This window comes from Tripterygium wilfordii, chromosome 4 (assembly GCF_013401445.1).
Source record: "Tripterygium wilfordii isolate XIE 37 chromosome 4, ASM1340144v1, whole genome shotgun sequence".
Lineage (NCBI taxonomy): Eukaryota > Viridiplantae > Streptophyta > Magnoliopsida > Celastrales > Celastraceae > Tripterygium > Tripterygium wilfordii.
The window spans coordinates 15423222-15444133 of record NC_052235.1 but is presented as its reverse complement, the minus strand read 5'-3'; the positions used below and the strand labels follow the sequence as shown (position 1 = coordinate 15444133).

Here is a 20912-nt window from a genome sequence, read left to right as displayed (position 1 = left end):
ATGATGATGATAATGGACAAATTGATACTTATTTGTCCCAACTCAAGGCTTGCCCAAAGCTTGAAAGTTGTAAGTGATGGGAACACCAACACCAAGAACAATAAATGCATGACATGGCATGGTGATTAGGATGGACTAATTGATACTTGTTTGTTCTCAAGTCAAGACTTGTCCAAAGTCTAGAAGGTATAAATGATATGAAGACAAAGACCAAGACTAAGTGAATGCATGACGTGTTTATTACGATGATGATGATAATGGACTAATTGAAACTTATTTGTCCCAGCTCAAGGCTTGCCCAAAGCCTGAAAGTTGTAGGTGATATGAATACCAAGATCGAGATCAAGAAAATGCATGGCGTGGTTACTAAGAAGGACTAATTGATATTAGTTTATTCTCAAGTCAAGATTTGCCCAATGTATAGAAGTTGTAAATGATATGAAGACAAAGACCAAGACTAAGTGAATGCGTGACGTGTTTACTAGGATGATGATAATGGACTAATTGACAACTATTTGTTCCCAATTCAAGAATTTCCAAGGCCTAGAAGTTATAAATGATAGTAAGACCAAGATAAAGACCAAGCAAAAGCATGGCGTGTTTATTACGATAATAATGATAATTGACTAATTGATACTTATTTGTCCCAACTCAAGACTTGCCCAAAGCTTGAAAGTTGTAAGTGATAGAAATACCAAGACCAAGACTAAGTGAATACATGACGTGGTTACTACGATGGACGAATTGATACTTGTGTGTCCCAACTCAAGGCTTGCCCAAAACCTAAAAGTTGTAAGTGATAGGAACACCAAGACCAAGACCAAGACCAAGACCAAGTAAATGCATGGCGTGGTTACTACGATGGATTAATTGATACTTGCTTGTTCTCAAGTCAAGACTTTTCGAAAGTCTAGAAGTTGAAAATGATAGGAAGGCAAAGACCAAGACTAAGTGATGCATGGCGTGGTTACTACGATGGACTAATTGATATTTGTTTGTCCCAACTCAGGGCTTGCCCAAAGCCTAAATGGCGTGGTTACTACGATAGACTAATTGATACATTTTTGTCCCAACTCAGGGCTTGCCCAAAGCCTAAAAGTTATGAGTGATAGCAACACCAAGACCAAGACCAAGTAAATGCATGACGTGGTTACTACGATGGACTAATTGATACATGTTTGTTCCCAATTCAAGAATTACCCAAAGCCTAGAAGTTATAAATGATAAGAAGACCAAGATAAAGAGCAAGTATATGCATGACGTGTTTACTACGATGATGATAATAATGAATTAACTGATACTTATTTGTCCCAACTCAAGGCTTGCCCAAGTCTGAAAGTTGTAAGTCATAGGAACACCAAGACGAAAACCAAGTAAATGCATGGCGTGTTTACTACGATGGATTAACTGATATTTGTTAGCTCTCAAGTCAAGACTTTTCAAAAGTCTAGAAGTTGTAAATGATAGGAAGACAAGGACCAAGACTAAGTGAATGCATGGCATGTTTACTATGATGATTATAGTGAGCTAATTGATACCTGTTTGTTCACAATTCAAGAGTTTCCCAAAGCCTAGAAGTAATAAATGATAGTAAGACCAAGTGAATGCATGACGTGTTTACTACGATGATGATGATAATGGACTAACTGATACTTATTTGTCCCAAGTCAAGGCTTGTCTAAAGCCTAAAAGTTATAAGTGATAGGAATACCAAGACCAACACCATGTAAATGCATGGCATGGTTACTACGATGGAGTAATTGATACTTGTTTCTTCTCAAATCAAGACTTGCCCAAAATCTAGAAGTTGTAAATGATAGAAAGAAAAAGTCGAAGACCAAGTGAATGTAGGGAGTGTTTACTACGATGATGATAATGGGCTAATTGATATCTGTTTGTTTGAAGTCAAGAATTGCCCAAAACCTATAAGTTATAGATGATAGTGAGACCAATATCAAGAGCATGTAAATGCATGATGTGGTTATTATGTTGATGATAATGGACTAATTCATTTTTGTTTCAAAATTTGAATTTAAAACATTATGATAATTGTCAGTGTCAGTAACTTCATTTTCAACAATACATTAAATGAATTTGAAATTAGGCGTTGGCCAAAATAGACTTTTAATTTATGTTTTGGTTGACCCAATTTTGTCCAAAACCTTCAAGTTGAGCCATGTCGAGAAATATATATATTGTAATCTCTTGCAAAGATTATAGTGAAAATGATTATATATTGAGTTGGGGTAAATTTTGGTGTCGTTCTTCTTTCCTATCCTTTATTAATTTGTTGTTGCAATTGTTTTGTGTTTTTGCTTGATCTCCTTTGATGGAATCACAACAATATTCTTTAATTTACAAAATAAGAAAAAAAGGAAACCCATAAAATAATTGGTTTTGGATATAATTCAACTAAATTAAAGCGTAAATCGACCTTCTTTCCTATTTCGAAAATCTCTAGGTTTAGCACTAAAGTTTTTGGCAATTTCAGTAGACAAGCAATAAGGAGTCCCAAAGAAAATCTATCTCCGTCCCTACATGACCTCGCCTTACCCAAACCTAATATTTATTTAGACTTTCAAGTGAAAAAAAAAAGGACCTCTGTGGGATGTGGATTTTATGACCAATCATTGTATTCAACACGCTATATTACTTTTTTATTCTATCGACCAATATATATATGAGAATTGACTCAAAATAAGTTGTACGTAATTTGTTAGCCGGTAGATAATTGCTAGTAAATGAATGGCAGGTTTAAGAAGGTAAAAGAGCAGTAACCTTCAACTTGTATTAATTGCATTGGTTTGGGCATTCTGGATCTGGAGGTAACAAAAACTCTAACAAAGCAATACCAAGTAAATGCATGGCAATATTCCCAGTTGTGCTTTTCTTCTTTTTTCCTCGAGTCTAACTATTCATCTTAATTTTCTTTTTCCAATAAATTTCCATGGCAATATTCCCAGTTGTGCTTTTGATACAATTATACATATTGGTTCGAGTATGTCTCCTTTTCAGATCTTGGTCATCCCTTTTCCATTGTACGATAGCATATATGAGATTGGTCTCTCTTGCAACCGATTCATTGGTGAAATTTCCACTGACTTCAGAAACTGTACGATGAAATTTCCAACCCAAACTCGAACAATAGTGTCCTTTTTTTTTTCTGGCACAATATATCACAAGACGATTTGAATGGTGCAAATGCCCTCTCAGTTGACTGAGTTGTACACTTTGGCAGTTTTTCTTGTGGCAGAAAATAATTTATCAAGTAGAGTTCCTGTGGAAAATCAATTTGGGACCTTATTTAGAGAGCAATTCCTTTCTTTGTGGACCCTCACTCAATTAATAAAAATGGACTTGTTGGCTGTGGAATTTTGAGTCCAATTATTGTATTCAACACGCTATTACTTTCTTTTTTAACAAGGAAATTAAGACGTGCCCAAAGCATGCGACTTACTAGCTGGTAAAGGATAAGAAGACCAAGACCATATAAATGCATGACTTGTTTAAGAAGCCTGATATTCTAACATCTGTTTATATAAATCCATGTAAAACCAATTCTATACAAATACAAACAAATATGGAACATATGAAATGTTTGATAAAGTGTTTGTAATTCTCTTATTAATAATGACACAGAGAAATACTTGTGAGGATTGTTAATCAAAGTTGAAATAATATAATAGGGGTTTTTCCCCCCTGAAGTTGTCTTGTTTACAATTTTTCACGCATTAAATCCTATAGGATTTATGAATTATTCAGTTTTTGTCTGTATACAAGAGGTCTAGGGAAATATAAATGAGATTTAGACCCATTACACTAAGTAAAAGCAAAATTATAGGACGACCAAAATCAAGTAAATGCATGACGTACTTATTACGATGATAATAATAGATTAATTGATACTTATTTGTTCCCAAATCAATATTTAACCGAAGTCTAAAAATTGAAATGATAGGAAGAGCAAGTAAATGCATAGCGTGATTATTACTATGATGATATTGGACTAATTGGTTTTTCCATTACTTAACTGGCTGGTGGTTAAGACTTACAAAGAAGACTATAATTGGCAGCAAAATTTTCCCTCCCAAGGGGTTCATGTCAACAATGATGATGATGGTAGTTGGTAACTGTGCTGTTTTCACAAGGAAAGTAATATAATTTACACCCAAAGCAAAGTAACCAAACTCTCTTTATAATATAGAGAGGTTTTGCCTTTGATTAATCAATATTTAATGGAACTAAAACAGTTATGATATAGATTTCAATGGTTGGCATCCCAGTTATTGAGTTGTACGCAAATGATTTCATGATTATCGTGAGGGACATGTAGAGTCTACTTATTCATTTGGATCTTGTGCGTCCAACTCAGCAGTTGGGGTAGTTGAAATACCAACTATTGGCACCTTATGATTATTTTCGGATCTGAATATATATTCTCATACTTATCCCCATTTGGTTGACCTTAAGTCAAGACGTGCCCAAACCGTGCAAGTTGTTATCAAGGGCAAGTAAATTCATGACGTGTATACTACGATGATGATTAACTAATTGATTTGCTTTTCAAAATTTGAATTTAAAACATTATGATAATTGTCACTGTTGGTAACTTCATTGTCATCACTACATTAAATGAATTTGAAATTAGGGGTTGGGCTAAAATAGACTTTCAATTGATGTTTTGGTTGACCCCAAGTCAAGATTTGCCCAAAACCTTCAAGTTGTAGCAGGTAAAGAAGCATATATATATGTATGTATAGAACCATGTAGAAGCAATTCTATACACAAATATGGAACACATAAAATGTTGGACAAAAGTGGTGGTAATTATGTTGGTTCTGCTAAATGGGTTGGGATGGAGTCATGGGTGTGTGGACCAAGACAGGGAGAGTCTCTTACAACTCAAACCATTCTTCAAGTATCTTGACTGGCCCATGAAGGTTGAGGAGACTAGTTCAAACTGTTGTGAGTGGAAAATGGTGGAGTGTAGTGCTACTACTGGTAGAATAACCAAGCTCCATCTTTATGCTGGAGCAACAGAGACGAATTTGTGGTATCTCAACGCCTCTTATCTTTCTCCTTTTGAGCAACTCACAAGTCTCGACTTGACAAGGAATCAGTTAGTTGGTTGTGCAGAGAACCAAGGTTCCACAATTATTTTCCACATTCATTGAATTAGATAATAATTTTTATTATAAAATAGTTAATATACCTTGCTCTGTAGGTGTATGTATGGGTTCCAAATAAAGTTATCTAGACCACTATTGGACTTATTTGCAGGGTTTGAAATATTGTGGTCGAGGTTGAGGAAATTGGAGGTCCTTCACTTAGGTGGGAATAAATTCTCTGACAACATTATACCATCTCTAAGTGGTTTTTCTTCTCTTAAGACTCTTTATCTATATGAAAATGAAATGGGAACAACCTTAGATACCAGAGGTATGCTAGAGTATATTGATGGAGTTGCTTAAAATATATCTACTATAATATTCAAATTCAATGTATTTAAAAATTATATGACAGGTTTTGAAAGTCTATGGCGGTTGAGCAATTTAGAACATCTTGATTTGAGCTGGAACAAATTCAACAACAGCATCTTGTCATCCTTACATGGTCTTTCTTCTTTAAAAGATTTATATCTTTGGGGAAACCAACTAAGTGGAACAATTAATATGCAAGGTATGAATGTATGTATTCATTTGTGAATAAGCAATTAATTAGTTGAGGCTTTTTGACTTATTATCTCCGAATGTAGTACTTGAATCAATTACTTTTTTTGAGCAGATTTTAAAAATCTGGTCAACTTGGAGAACTTGGACATGTCTTACAATGAGATTACAGGCTTCAGATCCTTCAAAGGTATCAACATGATCGTTAACAATGAGATTAATTACATGCATTTTGATTTACAACCCAATTCTAGAACAAATGAAACTTTTGCAGGTGATCTGGAGGTTTTTGATTGGGAGTTCCTTGATTTGAGGGGTAACAATTTAAGTGCACATGTTTTTGCTTCTCTTAATGGACTTCCACATCTGAAGTCTCTAAATTTATCTTACAATCAACTGAGAGGATCAATACACCTTAAAGGTAAATTAAAAAAACTTATGGAAGACATGCATTTATGAATCCATATTTGTTTTTAATAAATTAAAGCTCCTTTTATTCCATATATATTGATTCAATTGCTTTATTATTTTTAAAACCCATTCAGAGTTGTCTGGTTTGAGAAACTTGGAGGAACTACAACTAAGCGGCAACAACATTGAAGAGATTGTGGGGCCTGAAGGTGATTTATATGGATGTGATCTTGAATTCGATTATATCTTCTATTCATTTTATATTTGTGGAAATTTCATTTTTGAATTGCAGACAAAATAACCTTGAACAAATTAAAGGTGCTTGGTCTTGCATATCTCCAAACCAATGGTAAAGGCCTTGTGCTAAAATCATTAGGGGCACTATCAACTCTCAAGACGATTTATCTCGAAGGAAATATTTTGAATGAAACAAATCCATTTCAAGGTATGAAAATGTAAATAATATAGATAGGATTTCTGATGTAGCCTTTTCTATGAAATGCTTGTGGATGTCTAGTAATTGAATTAACATGCCTATTGCAGAGTTGTTTAATTTGAGTTCTCTGAAAGAATTGTTTCTAGACTCTTCTAGCCTCCACAATGATTTTCTACAAAATCATGTTGCATCTTTCACTTCTCTCAAAGTTCTCCGTGTGAGTAGTTGTGGCCTCACAGGCACCTTACCCGATCGAGGTAAAAAATCTCTCATCAACTATATATATTTATCAACAACGAGAATGAAATTTATTTATCAAATCATGATGGTTATCAAATGATGATTCAATTGCAGGCTGGTGTGACTTAAAAAACTTGGAGGAGCTTGATCTTAGTGACAATGAACTTGAAGGGACACTACCGCTTTGTTTGGGAAACCTGTCATCTATTCGTATTTTGGATATCTCTCACAACCAATTCACAGGAAATATTGGTTCCACTCCCATACCCAACCTCAAGTCTATTGAATTTCTCTGCCTTAAATATAATCACTTTCAAGTATCCCTCAAGTTATTTGCAAACCACTCAAGTCTAAAAGCTTTCCTGGTTGATAATGGCAACAAGTTTATTGATGAAGCTGCTTTTCAATCTTGGACACCTAAATTCCAGCTAGAAGCATTGAGTGTGTCAAATTTTATAATGAAAAATTCTAACTCAAATTTTCTCAACTTCCTATACCACCAATTCGAGTTGAGATATCTTCACCTATCTAGAGGAACGTTTGGTGGAGCATTCCCCAATTGGTTGTTTGAGAACAACACAAGATTAGAAATTATTTACTTGGTGGATAACTCATTTGTGGGCCCTTTTCAATTACCATCACATCCCAATCCAAACATGTCTGTGATTGATTTATCCCACAACAAGTTAAGAGGTCACATTCCGTCAAATATATCTCTTATTTTTCCAAATCTACGGAGCTTAAATCTATCGAAAAATTATTTTCAAGGTACCCTCCCTGCAAGTTTGGGTGAGCTAAAGTTTTTAGCATTTTTGGACCTCTCAAACAATCAATTTTCTGGTGAATTAGAAGAGCATCAATTTGCCAAGGCTTGGATGAGGCTCTTGAAGCTTTCAAACAACAACTTGACTGGGCGCATTCCTACCATTTTTCACCTGTCTATGCTTTCATTTTTACAATTGGATGGCAACAACTTTGTTGGAGAGATACCTGATCTCTCAACATTAAATGGTTTGGAAGTATTGGATATGAGTCATAATTCTCTATCAGGCAATCTTCCAAGATGGATGGGGAATATGTCAAATTTGGTGGCAGTTTTGCTGTCCGATAATCAATTCAAGGGTCCTATTCCATCAGAATTCTGCAAGCCCTATTACCTTCAATTCTTGGATCTTTCTGAAAATAATTTATCTGGGTCTATACCATCTTGTTTCAGTGAATTGAGAAATCTACAGCATTTCTTTTTGAGAAGAAATAAATTGAGAGGGCCAATGACAGAGTCGTTTGTTAATATGACCTATTTGGTTACTTTGGATCTTGGAGAAAACAATTTCAGTGGCACAATACCAAACTGGATCGGAAACCTCTCAAACTTGGGGATTCTTATTTTGCGAGGAAATCAATTCCAAGGTGATATTCCTATTCATTTATGCAACTTGAGTCAATTGCACATATTCGATCTCTCTTCAAATAGCCTTTCTGGAAGCTTGCCTCCCTGCCTAAGTCATTTCCCCTTTACCATGGGATTCCATCTGTTACAACCTCCATGGGGAGCTACGGCCAGCAACTATTTGGAAAAGTGGGGCCACGCCGACCTTTTCTTGACGTCCATATATAAAGGAGTGGTCAAGTTTACATCAAAGTGGAACTCCCTTAATTACACAGGATATATTCTTGATCACATATATGCAATCGATCTCTCTTGCAACCGATTCTCTGGAGAAATTCCCTCTCAATTTGGAGATTTGAGTAATCTCAGAGCCTTAAATTTATCTAATAACAGTTTGAGTGGTTTAATCCCTTCATCATTTTCAAAGCTAAAGCAATTAGAAAGTTTGGATCTTTCCTATAACAACTTGAATGGTCAAATTCCCTCTCAATTGATCGAGGTAAACACTTTGGCAGTGTTTAGTGTAGCACATAATAATTTATCAGGCCCGCTTCCGGATTTCAAAGCTCAATTTGGGACATTCAATGATAGTTGTTATGAAGGAAATCCTCTTCTCTGTGGATCTCCATTGAACAACAGTTGCGAGGAGACTCATTTTGCATCACTACCTACACATCCCTTCAAAGAAGAAAGCGAGGATGACGGTTTCATGAACATGACGTTTTTCTGGGTGACTTTTTTGGTGACTTACATTGTGGTACTGTTTAGTTTAGCATTAGTGTTGTACATAAACTCATATTGGCGACATGCATGGTTTTACAACATTGAAGTATGTTTCAACACTTGTTACTATTTTGTGGTGGATAAGTTCCAATAAGTGGTACAAGTTCTGAATATGGTCTTATACCTTAGATTGGTGGTTTTTTGTATGTAACTTTGTCATATTTGAGTTTGTAATGGATGTTATCTCAGTACTCAGTTTGGTCATATTATGCAAATAATGAAAGCATCCATGGTTGATGACAACATATTTTTTCACATTTCTATATAATCTTGGATTGTTGTTCCACCGGTCCAATCTCTTTTCCCATATCAGCCTTGTTAAACATCGCCATGGAAATTCTCAGTTTCTATGTGTTTGTCACAACCCTGTGAACTGGAACTCTCTTGAACACTCCATCACTCATTAGACTTGGTCAATTCTCCACAATCTCTCTTAAATATTCATAGCAAGCAAACCATGAAAACCCAGAAAACGTGGGCCATGATGTTAGCAAACCTGGCCCATGATATTCAGATAACGTAAAAGCCCAAAAACCATTAATTTGGGCCACAAGAAGCCCACAAAATGAAAACGAATAAAAACTTGGCCCATGCAGGTTTCGAACCTGCGACCTGGTCAATTGTTAAAGCTCTGTATTATAATTAATTAAAATACTAAAAACAAATCCTAGACTCCCAAAATATTCGAAGATTCTAATTGAATCGGATCCACAAACCCAGTCCCCCGTTGGCATCTTCGAGTCCTCTCAAACTCGCTCCTCTGTTCACTCATTTAAGCCACCACGCTCACACGACAATGTCTTTGGCTCTTAGCTTTTGAACCCCGCAAGGAAATTAAAAAATAATAATAATGGCGAAGGTTTTCGCTGTAAGAGCAGATAGCTTTTGTCTACCCACAGACAACGTTTTTAACCACACTTCTCTCGCTCCTAGGCACCGGAACTTACATTTGTTTTCCTATAGAAATCGATTGAGAGTCAGAGTTCTTTGCAATATCAGAGAGAAGGAGATTCTCAAGAAGAATGAAACGGTTCCGGGGTCACTCACTGGATTGGATGTAGATGACTTAGACGAATTGGGTTCGAACTCCGGTCGTTTGGGGTCGGAGGGCGGGTCTGGAGAAGTGGGTTTTGATTTGAATTGGCCTCCGTGGAAGAATGTTCCTCAGAGATACAAACTCATCGGCACTACTTCGCTGGCTTTTGTTATATGTAACATGGACAAGGTACTTGCTCTGATGCTTTTCTACTCACATTTAATCTCTGGGAAATATGAGTTTGCTTTTGATGAAGCTTCTGTGTTCGTTGATTAATTATTATAGATTAATTACATTGATGATTATTCTTGTTTGGCGTGAAATTAAATAAAAATTATGCACATTCATCAAATGTTAAGGGTATATGGAGTGAAGATGGCAGTTTTATCTGTTTTTCCTTAATCTCTGTATTTGAATTCAGTTCATTTAATTTAATTTATCACGTTTGGCAGGTGAATTTGAGTATAGCTATAATTCCAATGTCGCACCAGTTTGGGTGGAGTCCGTCTGTGGCTGGATTGGTGCAAGCATCATTCTTTTGGGGATATGCACTGAGTCAGTTGCCTGGGGGTTGGCTAGCCAAGATATTTGGTGGGAGGTGTGTGTCAATCAATGACCCAAGTCATGTTTGTTGTGGCTAACTCATAAGCTGCGGTTTTTATTTGTTGCTCAAAAAAAAAAAAAAAAAAAAGAACTGCTCTTACAATTGTTAAGGGAATCGGCAGCTAATTTTCTGCAATCAATTTTATTTAATCCAGCTGAAATAAAAGAAAGAAAAAATTATGGCCAAATTGCATTTAATTCTGTAACTTGAAAAAAAAAATTCTTTGAACTTTATCATGAAGCATAAAACCCTTTTGCTACTGCCAATTTCATACGGCCGTTGATCCTTGCCCATGATAGCAGTTTATTGGAGTGTGCAAAGATGTTTCTTTTTATATGATATCTGACTTTTGAAAACATTTCAACTCAACATGAAATTGGAAGAGCCTTGCAAAGGTAATATTTTGTTCAATAACAGTCATGATATTCAGAACTTAGTTGACTACAGTACCCTGGTTTCTAAGATTGTGTAATTTTATGAAGATGTTGACTGTTATTTTCTTGCTGGTACAGAAAAGTTCTTGAAATTGGGGTATTGATTTGGTCTATTGCTACAGCACTGCTTCCTTCTGTTGCTGGATTTATGCCTGGACTAGTCTTGTCAAGGATTTTGGTACATAAATCTTCCTCAAACTCCTTTCCAAATTTTTGATTGATGTGTTTTCTGAATTCTGAGGCATAAACATGTGATAGAGAAAAAGAAGACAGAGTTTGAGTTTGTTACTAGTTTTTTTTAATGTTTTTTTTGTGTGCTTCCTAATTGGACTCTATCTAGATTGGTGGCTGTATGTGCTTGCATGTAAGCACAAGTCTACATTGTGTGTGTGAGTTGTATCATGTATGAATGTCATGCAAGAATTTTTCTGTGTTGAGTATATTGAAATGGAATCTTTATCAAACTCCCTTGATTTACTGGGCATTTTCTTATCTGTTTGATTCTAGGTTGGAATTGGAGAAGGCGTTTCCCCGTCAGCTGCTACTGACCTTATTGCCAAGTATGTTCGTTATTTAAAGAGTAGTAGGAACAAAAATGTCATGTCATAATGTGTGTGTTTTTTTTTTTTTTTTTGTAATTGCCATATTTGGCCAAGCCTTATACTTTCTATTGGTGGTATCATCATGGATGATATAAACTATTCCATGCAAGGTTGACACACTGAATTTCCAATGCTCTGATGATGGCACGTGTCTCTAATCAAATATTCTTTTTTTTTATGGAACATAACTGTATTGTATATGTCTTCATTTTATTGTTTATCTTGCTATTTTCACAACTTTTAAAGGCTAAATTATGCATAGAACTAAAAATTAAAGCAAGTTTCGACATATTAATTTGAGTTACTTGATTCTAAAGTATCATTGATGGTAAACTCATAATATCACTTTTGCTCTTTCTCTTGTCTTTTTTATACTACATACGTCTTTCACTGATATATGTGTGTGTGTGTGTGTGTGTGTGAATGTTATATACTATTAACTTATTGCTGTTTGGTAGAACATTCCTTCTCGGTTCTCTTTTCTTCAGTCTGTTTCAATCTTGTTAGCTGATCTATGTCATGTTTTCATTTTGGCAACCAATATAACATGGTTCTATAATACAGATTGCTTGATGAAAGGAAAACATCCTGATGAATAGAATTATTTGTCAAAACTTCACAGATCCATACCTCTGGCAGAGCGATCAAGGGCTGTAGCATTTGTTTTTGGTGGGCTGAGTGTAGGAAGCGTTGCTGGGTATGTTTCTTTTTATTGTGGTATAACTGTTAATGTAGTTGCTTGTTTCTTTATCTGATTCTTCCAAGTCTACTATCTCAAGTTTGACCATCTTGAACACCCAACCATTGAGTTATAACTTATACGACCTATAGACGAGTTAGTAAAATGATTAGATATATTGTCACTTAAGTATATGAAAGCAAATGAGTAGTTAATTGTTGTTATCATCATGAATTCTCCCTCTTAAACCATTAAAATTTGCTAGTCTTCCTTAGAGCCTTTTATACTTCATATCCTCTGCATTTTCTCTGACCAGAACGTCAGATATATATTAGTCATAATTGCACTTAAGGTACCTTCTGAAAGTACCAAGTTATTTGAGGTTCCTATTACAAACTTAATACCCTACAAACAAAGAAGCATTGATTATTTGCAGTTTTTTTTTCTTTTCTCGTGCAGAGTTTTCTTGGGTTATACTAAAGCGTGGTAGGCATTTCTAATTTTGTTCAGTGTTGCAGGCTTCTTCTGGCTCCTCCCCTTATTCAAACTTTTGGTTGGGAATCTGTATTCTACATATTTGGTTTGCTGGGCGTTGGCTGGTAAGTCGATATCACTATAGTCTTAGAAATTAGTTCCTATTGTATATGAAAGATAGCTATCAGTTGCATCCTTGTTAAACTATTTTCTTGTCAGTTTTGTTGAATTGCTAGGAAGAATTTTTTTACTGATTTTTCGTGTTAAACTCATTTCATGACCAAATCATTTTGAAGGTTTTTGGGGTTTCAGTATTTTAAAGAAATTGAAGATTCTTATCCTGCTGAACAAATTTCACGTGAGCACCGAATCCCTATTCATCTCTATTGAAATTTCCAACAAGCATAGTTATGAATGCTTTAATTTGTAATATTTATGGGAATACATATGATAATGCGTTGGAACTTGGAAGTATTCTGAGCGTACTTGATCTCACTGCCACCCATGGTGTCATTGTTACAGTGCTTACCAGTGAAGTAGTGAACCACTTCAAGTTGATTTGATACTCCATTTTCAGAACTGCAAACCATTTTGTGTATTGATATGCTTCAACAGTAATCGTAAATAAACTATTTTTTCTCCTTGAGATATTCTTTACAATCATGCTCATAGATGAAGTTTTTCTCAATTTCTGTGACAGAGTCGCAGACTATCAATATGAACAAACCTTGGAAGACTTCTGTGGAGGAGTTGGTTTGGTCATTGAAGGTATGGTGCTTTTTCTTTCATTCTTTTTCTTTTTTCTCTTCCAGTGTTATTTGGGATTCAAAATTGTTTGAAATTGTTTTGGGGAGATAATAGAGTCCATTTCTTCTTAGCTAAGGTTTTAGAAATTTCGAAGTGTTGGTGTGTGCTTATAAGTTACAAATTTTGGAGTTATCCCTTATCCGGCTACATAAGTCGCTGCATTGGGAAATTCAGTTTGAATTTTTGTTTATTTAAGTTTTGATATCCATTAGCATAATTTCCCATGACAAGCCTGAGCATTATGGCAGCCTGGTCTTTGAATGCCGTGCATAAAAAGCCACATCTTGGCTGACATCCCACCTTTAAGCCATGAATTTTCTATTTTCCTAGTTTAGAAAATTAAGATGGAGCCTTAATGGTATATATTGTCATGCATGAACATCTTAGATTTATGGAAAATTTTCATTCAGATTCCATTTTTCCGAATATATAGGCATAGTGGCACATGTGAAGGCAAGCAAGACAAGCTGATTAAAGATGTGAACTTATAATGCTTCTACATAGCCTTGGATGTAACTGTGACTCTGTGAGTCGTCTACCTCTCCAATAGTCTTAGCTGATTTTCATATCATAGTTTTCTTGAATTTCATCTAGCTCTCACTCACTGCCTAGTTAATTTCACTGTTATTTCCTTGACTAAACTAGACCACTGATTGTAGAGCTTAAAATAACTAAGACTGCTGATTCAGCTTAAAATTAGTATAACTGCTGAGTTTGGTTGACTTAGACCTTGACTTCATAAGTGAGACACATTGCATTCATGCAGACTTCCATAACCAAGTTGGTTAACTGATTTAGGACACATTTTATATCTTCTGATAATTTATATGATGACTAATGAATTGCCCAAGGATATTGAAGTTGAATTGTAGCCCTTGTCAAGTGTTAGGACTTAGTCCTTTGCTTAAAATCATCTTGATTATGTGACCTTGTCACAAGCCTTAGTGAATTCTTTGATCATGAGTAATTGAATGCTTGCAACAAAATGGTCAGAAAAGTGTGATCACCAGCGTGCTGGAATTTTCCTTCACAATGCTACTTATCATAATTTATGCATGACCGACTTATAATTAATATTTTTAATCACTTTCAGTGTACTTGCTGTCTCATGATAGGATGTACCATGGAGAGCTTTTTTCCGGAGTGAAGCTGTATGGGCAATGATATATGCTCATTTTTGTGGAAGTTGGGGCCACTACACTTGCTTGTCTTGGCTTCCTACTTATTTTAGGTATCTTTGGAACTGGACCATATTAAGTTTTCTACCAGCATGTCACGTCAGAATTGGCACTTTCACGCTATAGTATCTTAGATTTTTTTGTTTGAAAATATGCACTTCTTTTTTGAATACAAAAGAATGCAGTTCTTCACTGTCACATTTAGAATGTGTCATATATTACAAGGTGGGTAGTTTCAAGGAATTGAGATTATCAATCTTTTGGAATGATACATTTTCTTGCGATAATTCTTGGTCAAACTTTCTGTGTTTAACTCACAAGTTGTTGTTTTCAAAACTACCTGCTTGCAGCATGTACATCTTCATCTCACGTGCTTTTTACTTTAGTGCCTGAACAAGTTTAAGCTTTATTTACATGTGCAGTGAGGAGCTGAACCTGAATTTGACGGAAGCTGCATGGGTAAGCCCTACTTAATTATTTATTGATCTTTTTCAATTCAAAAAGTGTATTCTTATCTGGGATACATTGACCATTTCAGGTTTCCATCCTTCCACCATTGGCTTCGATATTGGTGACTAGCATTGCTGCACAGTTTGCAGACTATTTAATTTCTAGTGGAGTTGAAACCACTAAGGTATGGAGATAACACTCGTTGATAAAAGAATCACAGCCAGAAAAACTATTGCACTGCTGAAGTGGGTTTTACAGCCAGAAAAAATATTTTTTTCGTTATTCAGGTTCTAATACATTTATATGATGCTGCTGAATTATTTCAAAAACTTGTCACTTCATATAAAACTTTTTAATTTTATTGGAGCGTATAACTGTCATCATTTTGTTGTCACTTAAGACTCTTTTTTCTTTATAATGCGTTGACTTTCAATGTGTAAGTTATTCTTATTTTTGAACTTTGTTTTGAAACTTTTAATATTCGTAATTACTTCAATTTTGCATGTATAGGTGCGGAAGCTTTGCCAAGCAGTAGGATTTTTGTCTCCTGCATTTTGCATGACCTTGTCCTCTGTGGATCTAGGATTGCCGCCTTGGGAGGTTGTGGGAATTCTCACTGGTGGCTTAGCCCTCTCAAGCTTTGCCTTATCAGGTACTTAATATTTTTGATAGTGTTAAGGACATAATGGATGATAACTGTCTTCCACTGCTTCAGTTAATTATGGGCTACTAATTTGATATTTTCGTTTTCTTTTTTCTTCAGGACTTTACTGTACACATCAAGATATTTCACCCAAATATGCAAGTATACTCTTGGTATGTAATTTTGTGAACGTAGTAACCTTCCATAACATGTGATGGAAGTTTCTATCTGGGATCTGATACTGGTTGAACTTTGTCTGAGCTCCTTAGCTCTATCATTTTCCAGTCGAGTAAAAATAGGTTCCTGCTACCTGATGCTTTAGCTTAGGTATATGTTTAAGCATCCATGTGCATGGTTCATGAAGCATTGCATTGCCCTTTTTCCTCTCTATAAATTGAGCCGTATTTCCAGTGGCAGAAAAAGCTTTCAACCTTATTTGGGGATTTCCCTTGCTTTATTTATATTAAACTGAGAACTTGTCTTCTGAAAATCTATTGATCCAGGGAATTACGAACACTGTTGGGGCTGTACCTGGAATTGTAGGTGTCGCCCTTACTGGTTATCTTCTTGATTCAACTCATTCATGGAGCGTAAGTTAATTCCTTTACTTAAGTTTGATCTACCTAAGAAATCTTGGCTCGCTCTTTCTCCTTGATGTTTCATCTCTAATATGCATTGGTATCATGCAGATATCTCTATTTGCACCATCAATATTTTTCTACTTGACTGGCACAATAGTTTGGCTGATGTTTGCCAGCAGCAAGCCTCAGACCTTTTCGCAGACAGAGTGATGGTTTCGCTGCTTCGGATTGTTTCCATTCCATGAAGCATCAAAACTGAGGACTATAGCATTACATGTACACTAATTTGACTTCCATCCACCAGGCTAGTTTGGAATTGACCTCCTCCACCTCTAATTTGTTTGTTTACTTGTATATCTATATGAAAGAACAAAAAGAATGGAAGAAAGTCATGTAATGGGTGCAAATGTAATTTAGTGAAATACACATTACAGTTCTGTATTTTGACAAGGTAGTTTGGTTGGCCACCTAATGATGTATCCAATCTGGTTCATAGGTTATATCATATGGTGGGCCACATTCAACAGCATGTTCTTAGAAGTCAAGATATTTGTTATGAACATCTTACCAACTTTTTGGGTTATTATCGTTTGTTGGTGGTTGTGGTCTGCTTAGAAATGTTTTCATCATATCTACCACAAGTTGTTATTTATTGCAATGATAGGCAAAGAGAATTTGTGTTTTATTCTTGTCCATTGGTGGATCATAACTATCTTCAATTTTATTTCGTTTTTTTTGTTAAGAATAACATGCACCACGTTGACAATAGATAAAATTGGGTCGAAACCCATTGGGGAAGAACCCAAAAGTGGAACGAGCCCACAAAACTTGGACATCACAAGAAAATATCTCAACTAGTTGGTTCAAACTACCGACATTGGACACCGTACCTTCTAAGTTCAGAGAGAAAACTAACCAACTAGGTTATTGACAAGAGAATCATAACTATCTTCACCATGCTTGCAATGGGAACAAAATGGAATGTAACTAATTAATTATGAAGGTTTGTGGTATTACATTAAAAAATGAAAGAGAATTCATTGTGTTCTTCAACAAGAGAAACAAGAAAGAAAAACAATCCAATATTTACTTTGCATTCTATCTCTTATTTGGTCAATCACTAAATGGAACCAAATTTTGAGTTCCATGTACTGCTCTCTCTATCCGCAAGCAGGGAAAACAATTGGTATAACAGCAAATACAATAGAGAAAGGGCGAACGAATATTGGTTTCGAAGAATTTACGTATAGAGGCTCTAATCTAGGTATGTCTCCAGAAGAATTTACAGTTAAAATGTTTCCATTTAGTAGCATGGTTTGACTGTGTAAATTTCCATCTTTTGCTGTCAAATGGTATTCCTCTCTCATGCTGCCTTCTGCAAGACCGCTAGGCAGCCTAATGAGCTTTGTTTTATGATGATGCTTGTGTTTATGTCGCAACGATCTGGTGCTGTTATAGGCTACTTCTGCCTGAACAGTCGTGCTGTTGTCGAGGTTAATTAGGAGCAATGTAATTCCTTTCTGCAAGATGATGAATTTTTGTCAGAACATCAAAAAAGATAGAACCAGGCCTGAAAACTGTTTAGATAGGATTAACAGAATAACTGCTTACAGATTGCTTTGCACAATGAACGTAAGCACGTATTTTCTTAGTCCCGGAAAAACTTGTCGACAACACATTTCTTCCCATTAATCTGTGCCAAAGAAGAGCACTGCAATACAGATAGAGGAAAAATAAGGTTTGTTAGAACCCTTCGAAGAGACAACGAGAAAGACAAGACTTTCCGGAACAAACAACATTGTATTTTCTTTTCATACTCAAATCTTAGTTAAAAAAATAAGCAAACCCTCATTGTCATTTTACCTGTAGTAGTCTGGATTTGGCACAAAAGTGGTAGTATTGAGCAAACCATAATTTCCACCTATCAATGATTGTCTGCAGTATGTTTTTGTGTCATAGACAGAAGACATCGCGAGCTGATCCAAATACCTGAACCAAAATTATCAAGACAGCAATCAATCACCAATAAGTCAACCAAGATTCCAACAACAATATGTGCAGAAAATCATGAATTCATGATTAACTGACCAGAAACTAAACACAAAAGCATTTGTAACAAGGTTATGACCACTGTTGTAAGCTCCTCCAGCTTCACCAACCCAGGCGACGGCAGAAGTTGGAGAACTCCTGAGGGTATTTTTTAGGTCACTGAAAGTAGTAGCCTCGCCGTCAAGATAGGATGGATCAAGGATCTTTTCAACGAGGTGCTGGTCAACCCCTGCACAAAAAACAAAACCCTGATATTTAACCACTACTCTCCATGACCAAGGATTAAAGAAGCTCCATATATGATATCCATTTGTTCAATCAAACGTACCTGGCCCAAGATTGTATATATGATGTGTGGCAACATCTAATGAATTGCCTGTTTTATCTAAGAATTCTTTGAACCAATTTGCATCAAAGAAACCTCCAGGTGCTATGATTAGAGGCTTCGGCTCAATTGCGTTGTAAATAGCGTGTACTATGTTTTGCAGCGAAATAGTGTCAAGTGCATACTGATTTGCTGCAACTCTTGTCCCGACTCCACTTCCACATAATTCATTCCCTGAATAGAAACAAGAAAGCTAGTTGTCAGTCCATACATTAACATCTGGCATATTAGCAAAGATAGTAATATAGGTTTCTTCTCTTCATTTTCCCTTTAGTTGCTGTTGTGAATCAAACAGAACTACCAACAGAAAAGAAATCTCACCAAGCTCCCAACCATGGATAGTATAGTTCTTTTTGACAGTATAACGAATTAAAGATTCGGCATTTCTGTAGTCCCAAGGTCCTACAGCGGAACCATCAGAGTGTATGGACCGTCCAGTAAGAGCATTGAGTCCAAAAATAATCTTGGCCCTGAGAAGAACTAACTGAATCATTAGCAGTTCAAGCAATATTTGAAGACACCAGAAAAGAAGCAAGATATTGTTACCCAGCTTTCTTGAAAAAGGCATTGAGTTCATCCCATCTGGGCATGGGTAAGCATCCCTGAGTGAAACCAAACATCTCTGAGGTGTTATGAACAAATGGAACACAAGGTTCCTTATCGTCTTCAGTGCCATATATGACCTTATCTTGCAAAGAGCCACCCAGTCTAATCTTCAAGGGAGCAAAAGCTGCAACATCATTGAAAGTATATACATTTAGATTCCCACAGCGAATTCCGATCAGCATTTTTCACGGATTACATAAAACAAGGGAAAGTGCTCATACCTTTTACAGCATTTAGAAAGATATTGTTGTTAAGGTCCTGCACCAGAGCATGATACAATCAAATTTTGGAATGAGTACCTGTTGGAAAGATTAATTTCATTCTATGTAGCATAACAACACATTTCAGCTCCTTTTTTTCTCTCTCAATATTTGTAAATTAACCACTAAGATACCACAAAGTCAAAGACTTTCAGACATTGCGCAGATAACTTCAGACTTAGAAATTCACAAGAACTTTCAAATACTGCTTGAAGACTTGACAAACTTTATATATGAAAGAGTGAATGACATAAATAAATTCCAAGAAAATATCACTAAATCCCATCAGAAAACTTTCCAGATTTAAACTCGAAAATGTAAAAGCAATTAATTAGTTTCCCCAAATTAAACTGCTAACAATCAAGAACCAAAAAAGAAAACAAAGAACCTCACAAATAACCAAAAGATTTTTTGACGCATTTGGAATTAACTAACACTCTAGCACCCATTCTTACATAATAGGAGACTACTGCAGTATGGCAACTTCAGAGGAAAGATTTATACCAGATTGAACAGAGAAGCCAGGCCCCAACTGCAAGTCCCGTAGTCACATTTCTCAGGAGGCCACCAATCTAAGGTAGCACAAACAAAATCGTCATCAATCTTCCCAATGGCTTTATTCCCATCTATGAAAACAGTCCCTTCAACATTTGCATCTCCAACCAGACTGTTTGCATTCACAGAAATGAAGCTGCAGCAGAATATATAAACCCAGAAGCATAAACCCATTACACAAACCCCAGAACCCATCTTTGAACTCATTCACAAAGCCAAGATCTGGGTTCCTTTATAAATGGGGAAGGAACCGCAAGAAAAGTGAAGAGATGGTGGTGTTACTACAAGTTTGCCACTTGAAGGCTACAAGCCGGGCATACTTCGAAGAAAGAAAAAAGGAAGGAATTTTTTATTAAAAAAATTGGTTTTTTATGCATTAATATGATAAATAAATGGATTAAACATAAACAAAAAAGCTTATTACTTTTTGGTGCAAATGGGGCTTTTGCAGTTTAGAAATAATGGTGAGTTTGTTGAAGGGTGGGGGCCATAAAGCTCAGAGCTTTGCTTCATGGAAATGGCAAGCAAAGAAACAAGAAGCCATTTTTCTTGTTTTTCAATGTGTATAATATCTAGAGCAAACCACTTGACCCGGATCACATTAACCCGACCCGAACACAAATTTTGGATTATAATAACA

The 20912-nt window shown here is 35.8% G+C and overlaps 4 protein-coding genes across 7 annotated transcripts; 3 read left to right on the top strand and 1 right to left on the bottom strand.

The window, feature by feature from the left end:
- Nucleotides 1-4777: 4777 nt before the first annotated feature.
- On the top strand, nucleotides 4778-9151 carry LOC119996419 (receptor-like protein 15). 3 transcript variants are annotated; one of them, XM_038843046.1, is made up of 6 exons: nucleotides 4778-5145; nucleotides 5281-5439; nucleotides 5524-5859; nucleotides 5944-6090; nucleotides 6215-6773; nucleotides 6871-9151. In XM_038843046.1, the coding sequence occupies exons 5-6, from the start codon at nucleotides 6611-6613 to the stop codon at nucleotides 9021-9023; spliced, it is 2316 nt and encodes a 771-aa protein (XP_038698974.1). In that variant the 5' UTR covers nucleotides 4778-5145; nucleotides 5281-5439; nucleotides 5524-5859; nucleotides 5944-6090; nucleotides 6215-6610; the 3' UTR covers nucleotides 9024-9151. The 3 variants fall into 3 exon arrangements, with proteins under 3 accessions (XP_038698974.1, XP_038698972.1, XP_038698973.1); XM_038843044.1 differs by having other exon boundaries at nucleotides 5225-5439; XM_038843045.1 differs by lacking the exon at nucleotides 5281-5439.
- Nucleotides 4830-6539, top strand: LOC119997039 (receptor-like protein 14). Its single transcript, XM_038843811.1, has 7 exons — nucleotides 4830-5145; nucleotides 5281-5439; nucleotides 5524-5679; nucleotides 5785-5859; nucleotides 5944-6090; nucleotides 6215-6289; nucleotides 6373-6539. The coding sequence occupies exons 1-7, from the start codon at nucleotides 4830-4832 to the stop codon at nucleotides 6537-6539; spliced, it is 1095 nt and encodes a 364-aa protein (XP_038699739.1).
- Nucleotides 9152-9768: 617 nt separating the features above from the next.
- On the top strand, nucleotides 9769-17000 carry LOC119996066 (probable anion transporter 6, chloroplastic). 2 transcript variants are annotated; one of them, XM_038842570.1, is made up of 15 exons: nucleotides 9769-10154; nucleotides 10418-10563; nucleotides 11082-11181; nucleotides 11511-11563; nucleotides 12228-12302; nucleotides 12803-12883; nucleotides 13055-13116; nucleotides 13459-13526; nucleotides 14681-14796; nucleotides 15166-15202; nucleotides 15282-15377; nucleotides 15704-15845; nucleotides 15957-16009; nucleotides 16340-16426; nucleotides 16526-17000. In XM_038842570.1, the coding sequence occupies exons 1-15, from the start codon at nucleotides 9780-9782 to the stop codon at nucleotides 16625-16627; spliced, it is 1593 nt and encodes a 530-aa protein (XP_038698498.1). In that variant the 5' UTR covers nucleotides 9769-9779; the 3' UTR covers nucleotides 16628-17000. The 2 variants fall into 2 exon arrangements, with proteins under 2 accessions (XP_038698498.1, XP_038698499.1); XM_038842571.1 differs by lacking the exon at nucleotides 13055-13116 and having other exon boundaries at nucleotides 12795-12883.
- Nucleotides 17001-17443: 443 nt separating this feature from the next.
- On the bottom strand, nucleotides 17444-20706 carry LOC119996257 (heparanase-like protein 3). Its single transcript, XM_038842824.1, has 9 exons — nucleotides 20222-20706; nucleotides 19679-19715; nucleotides 19398-19581; nucleotides 19173-19321; nucleotides 18795-19025; nucleotides 18506-18695; nucleotides 18281-18406; nucleotides 18029-18128; nucleotides 17444-17937 (listed from the first exon to the last, which is right to left on the bottom strand). Exons 1-9 carry the CDS (start codon nucleotides 20477-20479, stop codon nucleotides 17578-17580), a joined length of 1635 nt encoding a protein of 544 aa, XP_038698752.1. The 5' UTR covers nucleotides 20480-20706; the 3' UTR covers nucleotides 17444-17577.
- Between the last annotated feature and the right edge of the window lie 206 nt (nucleotides 20707-20912).

Bases quoted from the DNA above. Each gene is read 5' to 3' on its own strand.
- LOC119997039 (XM_038843811.1), top strand. From the start codon at position 4,830: ATGTTGGTTCTGCTAAATGGGTTGGGATGGAGTCATGGGTGTGTGGAC. The intron at 5,146-5,280 runs GTTCCACAATTA...ACTTATTTGCAG, and splicing joins TGGTTGTGCAGAGAACCAAG to GGTTTGAAATATTGTGGTCG. The intron at 6,091-6,214 runs GTAAATTAAAAA...AAACCCATTCAG, and splicing joins AGGATCAATACACCTTAAAG to AGTTGTCTGGTTTGAGAAAC.
- LOC119996419 (XM_038843045.1), top strand. From the start codon at position 6,611: ATGCCTATTGCAGAGTTGTTTAATTTGAGTTCTCTGAAAGAATTGTTT. The intron at 6,774-6,870 runs GTAAAAAATCTC...ATTCAATTGCAG, and splicing joins AGGCACCTTACCCGATCGAG to GCTGGTGTGACTTAAAAAAC.
- LOC119996066 (XM_038842570.1), top strand. From the start codon at position 9,780: ATGGCGAAGGTTTTCGCTGTAAGAGCAGATAGCTTTTGTCTACCCACA. The intron at 11,182-11,510 runs GTACATAAATCT...GTTTGATTCTAG, and splicing joins TAGTCTTGTCAAGGATTTTG to GTTGGAATTGGAGAAGGCGT. The intron at 13,527-14,680 runs GTATGGTGCTTT...GTCTCATGATAG, and splicing joins AGTTGGTTTGGTCATTGAAG to GATGTACCATGGAGAGCTTT.
- LOC119996257 (XM_038842824.1), bottom strand. From the start codon at position 20,479: ATGAGTTCAAAGATGGGTTCTGGGGTTTGTGTAATGGGTTTATGCTTC. The intron at 19,322-19,397 runs GTAACAATATCT...AGTTCTTCTCAG, and splicing joins GCCTTTTTCAAGAAAGCTGG to GGCCAAGATTATTTTTGGAC. The intron at 17,938-18,028 runs GTAAGCAGTTAT...ATCATCTTGCAG, and splicing joins TTCATTGTGCAAAGCAATCT to AAAGGAATTACATTGCTCCT.